The sequence below is a fragment of the Lontra canadensis genome, unplaced genomic scaffold, assembly GCF_010015895.1.
Source record: "Lontra canadensis isolate GAN:19392208 unplaced genomic scaffold, GSC_riverotter_1.0 scaffold45, whole genome shotgun sequence".
Lineage (NCBI taxonomy): Eukaryota > Metazoa > Chordata > Mammalia > Carnivora > Mustelidae > Lontra > Lontra canadensis.
In genome coordinates, this window is record NW_022631039.1 from 7,852,778 (window position 1) to 7,864,131 (window position 11,354).

The 11,354-nt window shown below is 63.7% G+C and overlaps 1 protein-coding gene across 1 annotated transcript; it reads left to right on the forward strand.

Moving 5' to 3' along the window:
* The first annotated feature begins 554 nt into the window (after window positions 1-554).
* Window positions 555-7,416, forward strand: PLOD3 (procollagen-lysine,2-oxoglutarate 5-dioxygenase 3). The gene is given in 20 exon segments (XM_032872516.1): window positions 555-758; window positions 1,150-1,241; window positions 1,419-1,555; window positions 1,671-1,834; window positions 2,004-2,116; window positions 2,250-2,313; window positions 2,654-2,751; window positions 2,967-3,065; window positions 3,207-3,296; window positions 3,298-3,333; window positions 3,524-3,645; window positions 4,044-4,148; window positions 4,267-4,392; window positions 4,646-4,787; window positions 4,873-4,986; window positions 5,196-5,264; window positions 5,727-5,831; window positions 6,377-6,523; window positions 6,755-6,880; window positions 7,220-7,416. Coding segments are annotated over 20 exon segments (2,223 nt in total). The 5' UTR covers window positions 555-640; the 3' UTR covers window positions 7,376-7,416.
* The last annotated feature ends 3,938 nt before the right edge of the window (window positions 7,417-11,354 follow it).

An 11,354-nucleotide genomic window follows, 5' to 3' on the forward strand; every position in this document is an offset into this window, starting at 1 on the left:
CCGGACTACCGAAGAAAGTGGGCAGGCTTGATGGGCAATCCGAGAGGCCCCCCGGGACCCTCTGCCGAAAGCTCAACCCCCATTGCCCCTGTGGCCGCAGACTGCTCGGCCTTCTCCCTCCTTGCCGCCGGCTCCTCCGCTCGCCCAAGCTCCCCGCGCCCCCACCGCCGCGCTCTCCCAGCCTTCCGACCCACGGCTCCGGGCTGGGCTGCTGCAAAGACCCGCCTCCGCATCCCGCCCGACCTGCAGGGGGTCACTTCCCCTCTCCGGGTTTCAGTTTCCTCGTGTGTCGGGAGGCACTGGGCCGGCCTGGCTCTCACCGCAGTCCTGGGCTCCGGACCGCCGGCCCGAGCCCCCGCCCCTCCCCCGCTCCGCGGCCGGGCGCCCCCTCCGCTGGTTCCGCGCTACCCGCGCGCTCACGCCCGGGTACAATCCTCCCCTTGTCCGCGGCGCCGGCTTCTCGAGTTTTCAGTAGCCTCGGGCTACGCCTTTTTTCCAGGGCGGCGCCCCAGCCCTGCTCCTCCTCGCGGCTGGCCGCACGGCAGCCTCTCTTCCCAGAGCCCCTGCCCGGAGTTGGGATCCGGGCGCACTGCCCCAGCTCCCTGCGAGCCTGTGTGCGGTCTCCGCCCGCTCCCACGCCATGGCCTCCTCCGGCCGGGGACTCCGGCTCCTGCCGGGGCTCCTGTTGCTGCTGCTGCCGCCGCCTCCTGCAACCTCGGCCTCCGACCGTCCGCGGGGCAGCGACCCGGTCAACCCAGGTGAGAACCCCGGGAGCGCCGAGCCGAGCGGGTGCCGGGTTTGCGTGCCTGCCCGCGGCGCCGGGGAAGGGTCAAGGCCTGGAGGGGGCAGCCGGCCTCTCCCACGCCGTGCGCCCTGCACAGGGTGAACCACGCGGCCCTTCGCCCACTGCCCACCCTGGGCTGGGATTTCCAGCCTCGCATGTGAACTGACCCCGAACTCCTGGGTGTTACTCCCATCCAGCTCTCCCCGGGGGGCCAAAGTTCCCCCGGTTGGTAAGAGTTTAAGAGGGAATCGGAAAAAAAACAGGACAGGAGCAGCGTCAGAGGGAGGGCAAGGGGGTGAGCGGAGCGCGTGGGGGTGGTGAGCTGGGTGAGTGGGTCCCGAGCGCCAATTCCCGGCTGGTGACAGAGAAGCTGCTGGTGATCACGGTGGCCACAGCCGAGACGGAAGGATACCGGCGTTTCCTGCGGTCCGCGGAGTTCTTCAACTACACCGTACGGGTGAGGAGAGGAATGCCTGCTGGTCCCTAGGAGGGGAGGAGTGGAGGAGGGGCGGGAGGAGTGGGCTGAGGGCTGGATGCTTGGGGCCCCGCGGTGAGCCTGGTCAGGAGGGCCCCTCTGGCCGACTGAGCCCCTCCCTGGCTTGGCGGGTCTCCCCACCCCCCCACCCCCCCACAGACCCTGGGCCTGGGAGAGGAGTGGCGAGGGGGTGATGTGGCCCGAACGGTTGGCGGAGGACAGAAGGTCAGGTGGCTCAAGAAGGAGATGGAGAAATACGCAGACCGGGAGGACATGGTCATCATGTTTGTGGACAGGTAAAGGGGCCGCTGACGGGGAGGCGGGGCGGGGGGGGGTGGCAAGCCGGAGGAGGGGGTAAGGAGCACGAGCTTCCCGTGGTTGCCCCGCTCACGCCCAGTCTTCCTCACCCAGCTACGACGTGATTCTGGCTGGCAGCCCCTCAGAGCTGCTGAAGAAGTTTGTCCAGACCGGCAGCCGCCTGCTCTTCTCCGCGGAGGGCTTCTGCTGGCCCGAGTGGGGGCTGGCAGAGCAGTACCCTGAGGTGGGCACGGGGAAGCGCTTCCTCAACTCTGGTGGTGAGTGGCAGAGTGCCCCAGGCGTGGGGTGGGGGGGGTACTAGGGCATGGAGCTTGGGGGGGGTGCTGGGGCCTGGAGCATTCCAGGGGCCCCGGGGCTAGAGAGGGAGTGGGGATGGGTCCCTGTGACTCTGAGAGTCTTGGGGTCAGCGCCCGCCCACCCCTACAGGATTCATTGGCTTTGCCCCCACCATCCACCAAGTCGTCCGCCAGTGGAAGTACAAGGACGACGACGACGACCAGCTGTTCTATACTCGACTCTACCTGGACCCGGGGCTCAGGGTAGGGAGGGATGGTGGAGGGCGGCCACCTGTGGCTCTGCGTACAGCCTGAAGGGGAGATGAGGGGGCTAGGGCTTTAGGGAGGTTCTAGAAAGAGTGGGTAATGGTGGCCCACCCCATTACATCCCATCCAGGAGAAACTCGGCCTCAATCTGGATCATAAATCTCGGATCTTTCAGAACCTCAATGGGGCTTTAGGTGAGGAGAAAGGGCACCGCTTCTGTGATTTTATTTAATACAACAGCCCTACGAAGGGAGGACCTATGGTTACCACCCATTACAGGGGAGGAAAATGCCTTTGTGAAGGTGACTTGCCCGGGTCACCTGGGGAGGAGGGTGGAGCTCCCCAGGGTGGCGGGAGTCTGGTCAGTACCCTCAGGAGAGAGACAGTGGCCACTCCCCCCACGCCCCTGGAGCCACAGTCCTTCATCCTCTCTCTAGAGCAGCTGGGCTCCCCGCCCCCCTCCATATTTAGAAGCATCTGTAGCTTGGCAGCTTTGAGAGGAAGAGAGTATAAAGCTGGGCTTTTCTTCCCCAGATGAGGTGGTTTTAAAGTTTGATCGGAACCGTGTGCGTATCCGGAATGTGGCCTATGACACACTTCCTGTCGTGGTCCATGGGAACGGTCCCACTAAGGTGCTCCAGTGGTTCATACCCCTAGCCCCCACCCCTGCATACCTCCAGCCCTTCCAAGTAGCCAGTCCTCCCCAGCCCCAGTGGCAGAGGTACTGGGAGAGGTTCTGAGTGTCCATCTCTCCCCTCCCTGCCCTGTCCCCTGTCCGTCCACCTGACCCTCCTCAGCTCTGCTGCTGGACCCCTTTGCTTCCTCCTCTCACTGCCTCTCCCAACAGCTCCAGCTGAATTACCTGGGAAACTATGTCCCTAATGGCTGGACCCCCCAGGGAGGCTGTGGGTTCTGCGGCCGGGACCGGAGGACACTCCCGGGGGGGGCAGGTGAGGAGGGGTGCAGGGAGAGTGTGCTGAGGGCTGGGGCACGGGCCGGAGCTCCTGGGGACTCCCAGCCTGCCAGGGTGGTGGAGGACACACTGGTGTGGGGGCCCGGGCTCTGAGCACCATCTTGTATCTTCTAGCCTCCCCCCCGGGTGCTTCTGGCTGTGTTTGTGGAACAACCTACCCCATTCCTGCCCCGCTTCCTGCAGCGGCTGCTGCTCCTGGACTACCCCCCCCGACAGGATCACCCTCTTCCTGCATAACAACGTGAGACACCCTGGCAGGCGGCCTCTCCCTTGTGCGCTCTCCCAAGGGGCTTTGCCCCTGCCTGGATTGGAACTCCCGCCCACCCCCACGCCCACCCAGACTCTTTCCTACACCCTTTCTTCTCACCACCTTCCCCCTCCTGTCCCTCAGACCCCATCTTCTCTGCCCTCTCTACCCCCCGCTTCTCCAGGAGGTGTACCATGAGCCCCACATCGCAGACTCCTGGCCCCAGCTCCAGGACCACTTCTCAGCTGTGAAACTGGTGGGGCCAGAGGAGGCCCTGACACCAGGCGAGGCCAGGGACATGGCCATGTAAGTGAGCACTGGGTGGGGAGCACGAGTGAGAGCCAAGGGGGTCTGCCAGCCACCGCACCCGCCCTTCCCCATCCACACGCTGTGCAGCCTGTGCTCAGCCTTCACGGGGGCACCCTTGCAGCCAGGAGAACCTCGGGGTCCTGGGGAAGCATGCACACCACCCCCCTACACCAATAGGCCCAAGAGACGAGAGAGAATCGCTCTAATGAGCGGCAGGGCGGGGAGCCAAAGGCCCCCCCCATAGTCTTCCTCCTGTCCTCTTGCTGATGTTTCTACCCACTTTCTTCTTCCGCTCCTCAGCGGGTAGTGGGGGGTTTCTCCTACCCACCACACAGTCCCTCCTCCCCCCACCTGCTCCGGTTTTACCCCTTTGCTCACCGACCTGTCCCCTCCAGGGACACTTGTCGGCAGGACCTGGAGTGCGAATTCTACTTCAGCCTGGATGCCGACGCCGTCCTCACCAACCAGCAGACTTTGCGCATCCTCATCGAAGAGAACAGGTCGCTTGCCTGACTCAGCCAGAGGGTCCCCAGATAGTCCCCGGGGAGTCCCTGCCTCTCCTCCTTCCTGGGACCTGGGGCTCACCTGTGCCCGGCCCTCCGCTCCGCCTGTCCACAGGAAGGTGATAGCGCCCATGCTGTCCCGTCACGGGAAGCTGTGGTCCAACTTCTGGGGAGCCCTGAGCCCCGATGAGTACTATGCGCGCTCGGAGGACTACGTAGAGCTGGTACAGCGGAAGCGAGTGTGAGTCCTGCCCTCACATCCATCGGGGCCCACACACCCCTGCGCACTACCCCAAGGGCCTCACCCGTCACAAAGGGCCCCAGCTTTGGGGCCGGGCCCACGGGGCAGCCGGCCTGAGGTGTTGTGACCGGGAAGCTGGTGGACCTTGCAGCTCGGAGAGTGGGGTGCCCCAAGGGAAGGGTCTCTGGGGTTGACCTGGGCAGCCTTGGGGAAGGGTCCCCCACCTCACTGACCCCCGTGTGGGTCCCTCCAGGGGCGTGTGGAATGTGCCCTATATATCCCAGGCATACGTGATCCGTGGTGAGACCCTGAGGACAGAGCTGCCCCAGAGGGAGGTGTTCTCAGGCAGCGACACTGACCCCGACATGGCCTTCTGTAAGAGCCTGCGGGACAAGGTGAGTGCGGCCTGGGTGCCCGAAGGCGGGGTGCTGGCAAGAAGCCACCGGTGTCTCCTCACACCCTCCCCCTGCCCTACTCCAGGGTATCTTCCTCCACCTGAGCAATCAGCACGAATTCGGCCGCCTCCTGGCCACTTCCCGGTACGACACCGACCATCTGCACCCTGACCTCTGGCAGATCTTCGACAACCCCCTGGTGAGTGCCAGCCGTCTTGCTCAGAGAGCGGGACATGCCCTTGGCTACAGGAGGGCACAGGCATGGATGCACACACACGCTTACTCCCAGGTCCTGCTCCTGCCTGGGGAGAGGCCGTCGCGGTCGTGGCCCTGGGGGTCCCTCGGTGGGACCGGGGGGAGTGAAGAGGGCACACGTCAAGGTGCACACCCCACCCCCTTCTCCCACAGGACTGGAAGGAACAGTACATTCATGAGAACTATAGCCGGGCCCTCGAAGGGGAGGGACTTGTGGAGCAGGTGAGCCCTGTGCAGGACCCCTGACTGCCCCAGCGGCCACAGCCCCGAGTCTGCTGCGCTGCGTGGATGGATGGTTCCCAAACCGACTGCCCTTGGGCAGACAGAGGCAAAGGCCAAGCAGATAGGCCTTCGGCTCCCCACCCCGCCACTAATCAGAGCGTCTCTCTTGTCTGTTGGGCCTATTGGTGTTATGGGTGAAATGACAGTTTTGTAAAGAAGGCCCACCTGGGGCTCTGGCATGCTCCTGCCGTCTGCACCGGGTTCCCTGCGCCTCTCCCAACTTCTCCGGCCCCGCCTTTCCCGGCCCATCCCCGTGCTCTGATCCCTGTTCCCCCAGCTTCTCCCAACTCCTGGCTTCCCTTTCTGCTGTGGCTTTTGCCCCCCTGGGTTGGCTGCCTGTCTCTTCCCGAGAGGCCTGCAAGGGTCCCCCGGCCCCATTGTTCTTCCCCTGCCCATCCTCAGCCGTGCCCAGACGTGTACTGGTTCCCGCTGCTGTCCGACCAGATGTGCGACGAGCTGGTGGAGGAAATGGAGCACTACGGCCAGTGGTCAGGAGGCCGGCATGAGGTAAGAGGGGCCAGGGCAGGGGAGGGGGGGTGCCCGGGGGAGGGAGGTGTGGCTGTGAGGGAGGGAAATGGAACCGAGAGAGTGGGAGCAGAGAAGGGGACCCCAGGGGAGGGGAGGAGAGGTGGGGGGACCCACAGGGGTACAACTGCGTGCCTGTGTGCATGCCTTCATTCAGGAACTCCTTACCTGGGGCTGGCAGGTCCCAGACGCCGGCCACTGACCTAGGGGCTGTGACACGTTGAGCCATGCTGGTTGCGCCCTGCCCTCATGCACTTCAGCTTCTAGCTTCCGTCGCAGTCCCAGCACCTGAAGGCTGTGACGGGCAGCCCAGACACTGCGGGAGTCACAGGAGGGGCCCTTGGCCCAGATGTGGGGGGGGGCCGAGGGCCTTCACGGAAGAGGTGACATCTTCAGGGACGGTAGGGGTGGTCAGGCTAAACGGTCCAGGCTCCCAGACGCAGGTCACGCAAGCTTTCAGGGCTGAGAGCGACAGGAGGGGGGAGGCTGGCGTGGCCCTGTCGGGGCTCAGTGCCTGCCGCCCGCAGGACTCGAGGCTGGCCGGAGGCTATGAGAACGTGCCCACCGTGGACATCCACATGAAGCAGGTGGGCTATGAGGACCAGTGGCTTCAGCTGCTGAGGACGTACGTGGGACCCATGACAGAGAGCCTGTTTCCAGGCTACCACACCAAGGTGGGCCGCAGCCCCTGCCAACCCCACGTCCACCCTCCCTTGCTGGAAGTCTCCACACGGCGCCCCTTCAGCCCCTGTAGCACCCGGAGCCCCGTGGAAAGGGATCCCATAGGAGGGCCGCCCGGGGGGAGTTAGCAGTGAGACCCCTGTGGCTCTCCCCCACCACCCTCCTTGGAAGGCCCCCAGGACCTCGCGGCCATCCTTCCGGTGTCTTCTCTCGTGTCCCCACAGACCCGGGCGGTGATGAACTTCGTGGTCCGCTACCGGCCGGACGAGCAGCCCTCTCTGCGGCCCCATCACGACTCGTCCACCTTCACCCTCAACGTGGCCCTCAACCACAAGGGCCTGGATTATGAGGTGAGCCCCTAGCACCCTCCCGCGTCAGGACACCAGCAGGGCCCCTCCACACACGTGCACGCACTCACGTGAGCCCCGGGGACCTTGCTGGCCTGCCCCCCACCCCTGACAACCCTCACACCCCCTTCCATCACCCGCTCTGCCCACGGCCTGCCCTCAGTTCCTTCCCAGGTGCCATCTCCTGGGCCTCTTTCAGGCTTTGTGCCTGTCCCTCCCGTGCCTCCCTTGTGTGCCAACCCTCCAAGCCCCTGTGCCTGCCTCTCACCCCCCGCTGTGGCGGCCTGCCCCCCAGCGCCCTGTCTGCTCACTGTCTGCCTCCGATCCCCCGTCCTCTTGCAGGGAGGTGGCTGTCGCTTCTTGCGTTATGACTGCATAGTCTCGTCCCCGCGGAAGGGCTGGGGGCTCCTGCACCCTGGCCGCCTCACCCACTACCACGAGGGGCTGCCCACAACTCGGGGCACCCGCTACATCATGGTGTCCTTTGTCGACCCCTGACATTCAACCACTCTTCCGGACTCTCCCTACCATTGTGCCTTCCCACGCTCACGCTCACCCCCCCCACCCACAGCCTTGAGGGGGTGGGGGTCTGCCTGGCGCCTCCCTTCCTGAGTGGATGCTCAGTGTGCCTGGGACTGAATGTGTCGCCTCCCCCCCCCAACACACAGCCCTCTCAGGAAGCTCCTGGGAGCCCCCCTTGCCCCCCCCACAGTCCCCAAAGGTTCATGGGGAGAAGGCTTCTGGGGGCTCCCCATACAATAAATTATTGTTTCTCAGCCTCCCTCCCAATAAAGGAGGATTTGTAACTCTTGAGTCCGTGTCCGTCTTTCCCCTCGCCACTGACCCCGAATCCTTCCTGCCCCCAGAGCAGAGGGGAGACCTGGAGTTACTCCAAAGGAAAAGAACAGAGAGGAAGAGGAGGCAGAAGCAGATTGTAGAGCAGTGTGAGAACTGAGAGGCTTCCCTGGATGCTATTTCTAACTCCCCTGTATTGCCTGGGGGTGGGTGGGGAAGCCTGAGAAGGGCCAGGCCCAAAGACCTCGGTACCACCTCTGCAACCTCTTCTCTGAAGCTCTCATCACTTGAGGGCATTTTCTTCCTTGCGTGAAGTGTGGGGGTGGCAGATCCCTAGGGCTGGACTCTGGGGACAATGCCAAGGGAAGCATGTGTTCCAAGGGAAGACACAGAAGGCTTGTGGGACCTAAGCTTTTGGGTAGGAAAGATCAGGAAAAGGGAAGCCTTGGAAGGTCATCCCAAGAAAGCTTCCTGGAAGAGGGGAACGGGAAGTATACTGCCTTCGAAAGAGGCAAGACCTCCTGAGAGCTTATGTCTTCCAGCCTCTGGGGGGCGCCCATCAAGCCCTTGCCAAGCGAGAAAGACCCCTGGAGAAGCCCTGCAGACCGCCTTTTGAAAACCAAATATTTGCAGGTCCTTGGGCATTTCTAGCCTTGAACACCTTACCTGCCATCCAGCCCTTCCTTCCTATTGCCTGGACTCCCAGGAAAACCTCCCCGGTGAAACCGGCCTTCCTGACCCAGTCCCCCTGCCATGCAGACTGATCATATCTCTGGCCAGACTTTTTAGTGCGTCTCACCTGGTCTCCCTGTGGATGGAAGTGGGTTGAGCAGGGACTGGAGAAAATACCTCCGGGCGGGGGGGGGGGGGGGACAACCTGCCCGAGAGCGAAGCAGGGGACAGGACAGAAAGGGTGTGCCAGTTTGAACAGTGGCTGGCTTGTCCTGTGTCCTACAACCCACCAGTCATTTACTGAGTACCCCTCGCCTGCTGGGCACCTGCCACAGGGTTAGGGTCGATAAGAACAACACCTGTCTTCTTGTGGCTCACAGCTGGGGGGAGACCTTAGCCAGAAAATCGCCACAAAGGAGGGAAAGTGGGAACGTATTTTATGCCAGGAGACAGTGGGACAGAGGCACCTCATGGGGTTTGTGTCATACCTGCCTTAAAAAAAGTGACATTTCCCCACCCGGAGAGGGCACCGAGAGGGCGCCGGTTCTACAGCCCTGGCTAGTGTTGGGGAGGATGCTGGCCATGTGAGGACTGGTCCCCGCCCACTTGGAGGGTGTACTCTTTTGGGCTGGCCCATTGCTGGCCTTTCCCAAAAAGCCCTTCTTCCTGGAATGTCTCCCACAGAGTCCTTAGGGGCTGGACTGGGGCAACTAAAGGGGTGTCTAGATGCTCTCAGTCATGTGGGGAGCCCTGCCATTCACAGTACACACCACCCTGGTGACACCCCACTTTCCCAGACCTCTGCCAGCAGGCTCCTCAAAGGCGCCCCCGCAGAGGCCCAGGGTCCTGTCCACATACCCTCGCTCTCAGGCTCCTGGCCACACCCCTGCGCATTTCTGTTTGGTCCCATTGGTCACAACCCTGTGAGCTCAGTAGTGGTTAACCCTTTCTTGCTGGGGCTCATGAGAGTGCAAGTTTCAGGCCAGCAAGCAGGGTTGGACACAGGAGCTGAACCAGGGCCAAGGGTCAGGGCCAGTGTGTTGGACCACAAGGAGTGTACTTAAGAACCACCCCCCCCCAAAAAAGAACCCATAGTGGCCCCTATGGGATGTCCCTCCACAGTATGCCAGCCCCCTCCAGCCACCTCCGCTGGGCTCCTTGACTGGTTGCTGTCCTCCAATGGGTCTTCTCCTTCTTGGGGCTCAGTGAGGCTCAGCACTTGGCATTCTGCTTCCCTATTACCGGGAGGGAAGCAGGACAGGGCTCTCCGGAGCCCGCTGAAAGAATGGGAAAGAATTAGCCTGGGCAGGAGGGCCTGAAGCCATGGAACAGGGATGCAGGGGCAGAGGCGGGTAACTGGGAACGTAAATGCCTGGGTCCTGAGTAACCCCCACTCCATCCTCCAGTTCAGGTGTGCCTGGCCATGTCACCTCTTGCTCTTCTAAGACGAGCCTGGATCCTGGCTGCCCTCTACCTGCTCTGGCTCTAGAGACAGGGACACACCATGGGCAGGAGGCCACCCCTCTCCCTGGGACCATAGCTGGGCCATCTGGAGACATTTCTGAGATTACTTTCCTGCATCAGTGAGGTCATCCAAGAATGGTGTGCTGTGGGGGGAGGAGAGGAGACGGGGTGGAGGGGGTGAGGGGGGGGAAGGCTTTGGAATAGACTCTTCTCTGGTTACCACCCCTGTCCCCAGTCGAATCTTCTGGCCAGAGTGGGGGCCCCAACTGGTTAAAACTCCAGAACTGATCCCTCTCGCAACTTCCTCTTTGGCTTCCACTCCCACAGGGTCCCTGTCCTTTACCAGGGCTTTCAGCAACATCCGCAGGGAGGCCACCGGCTTCACCAGCCTTTCCCCTGGCCTCCCGCCGCACCTCCTCATGCTGCCTCGTCGGTTCCGCCCTACCCTCTTCCAGTGTAGTGATGAGAAGTGGGGAGATTCCCCCAGTCCCTGCTGTGTCACGCCCCACACCACACCACTCTGGGGTGCAGGGTGGGAGGTCCTGGTCCCCTCTCTACCTCCACGGTGCCCTCCTCCCTCTTCTCTCAAAGACCCAGGCATCCGGGCCCCTGTCCCCTTCCCCAGGTTTGGAGTCCTAAGACAAGGCCAGCGCAGCCTATCTGTTGTCCCAGCCTGGGGGCGGCCAGGTGACGGTCCTCGCCGTGGGAGGGCCCCTGGAAGCGCTGGGGGCAAAACCCGGCGAGCCGATTTGCGGATCCGGAATCAGAAGGGCTTTGTCGAATTGGCCCTGGAACACCGCTGAGGATGCCGCAGTGGCCCCGCGGGACGCTCGCGGGCTACCCTCGCGGGCAGGCCTGGTGCCTGTCCTCTCTTTTCGGGACGACGAGCTCTTCCAGCAGTTCCGAACCCTCCGGGCTCGTGGCTGCGGAGCGCGCAGGAGGCGCCGGGGCTGCAAAGGTCCCTGGCTGTTGGCCACGCCAGCCTCGCCCCCTTTGGCAACTGTCCAGGGCTTGAACCGCTGGGCTGGAAGGGCACCGGCTGGGAATCCCAACCACCGCCCCTCGGGCGTCCCGTTCTGCCCGCCGGGGGTGGGGGGTCGATCCCGGTGCAGCGAAGCGCGCGGCCCAGCCGGGCGCAGGTGGACGCGCTGCACGCGCTCGACGTGGAGCGGCTCCCGCAGGGGCTCGAAGCGCACAAGGCGCGCTCGGGCATCGCGGCCCACCCGCACCCCCTCCTCACCTAGGCGCGCCGCCCCGACCCCCGACCCTCGCGGTGCCCGCCTCGGCTGAGGGCGAGAAGGGAAATTAAACCTGGGAACAGAGCTGCGGTGTGTGCGTGTTTGTGCGCGGCCGTGCCTCCTGGTGATCTTGACCCTCCCGGAGACCTGCCCCCCGGGTCCAGGGCGCGCAGCGGGGGCCTGCCCGGCCGCCCTGGAGAGCCCACAGTCTCAGCCCGGCTTCTTGCCCGGGCCAGCGCCTGCGACCCGGTGGGTGGGCTTTCCGGCTTTTTCGGAGCCTCCTCCCCACATCAGTCCCGGAACCGCCT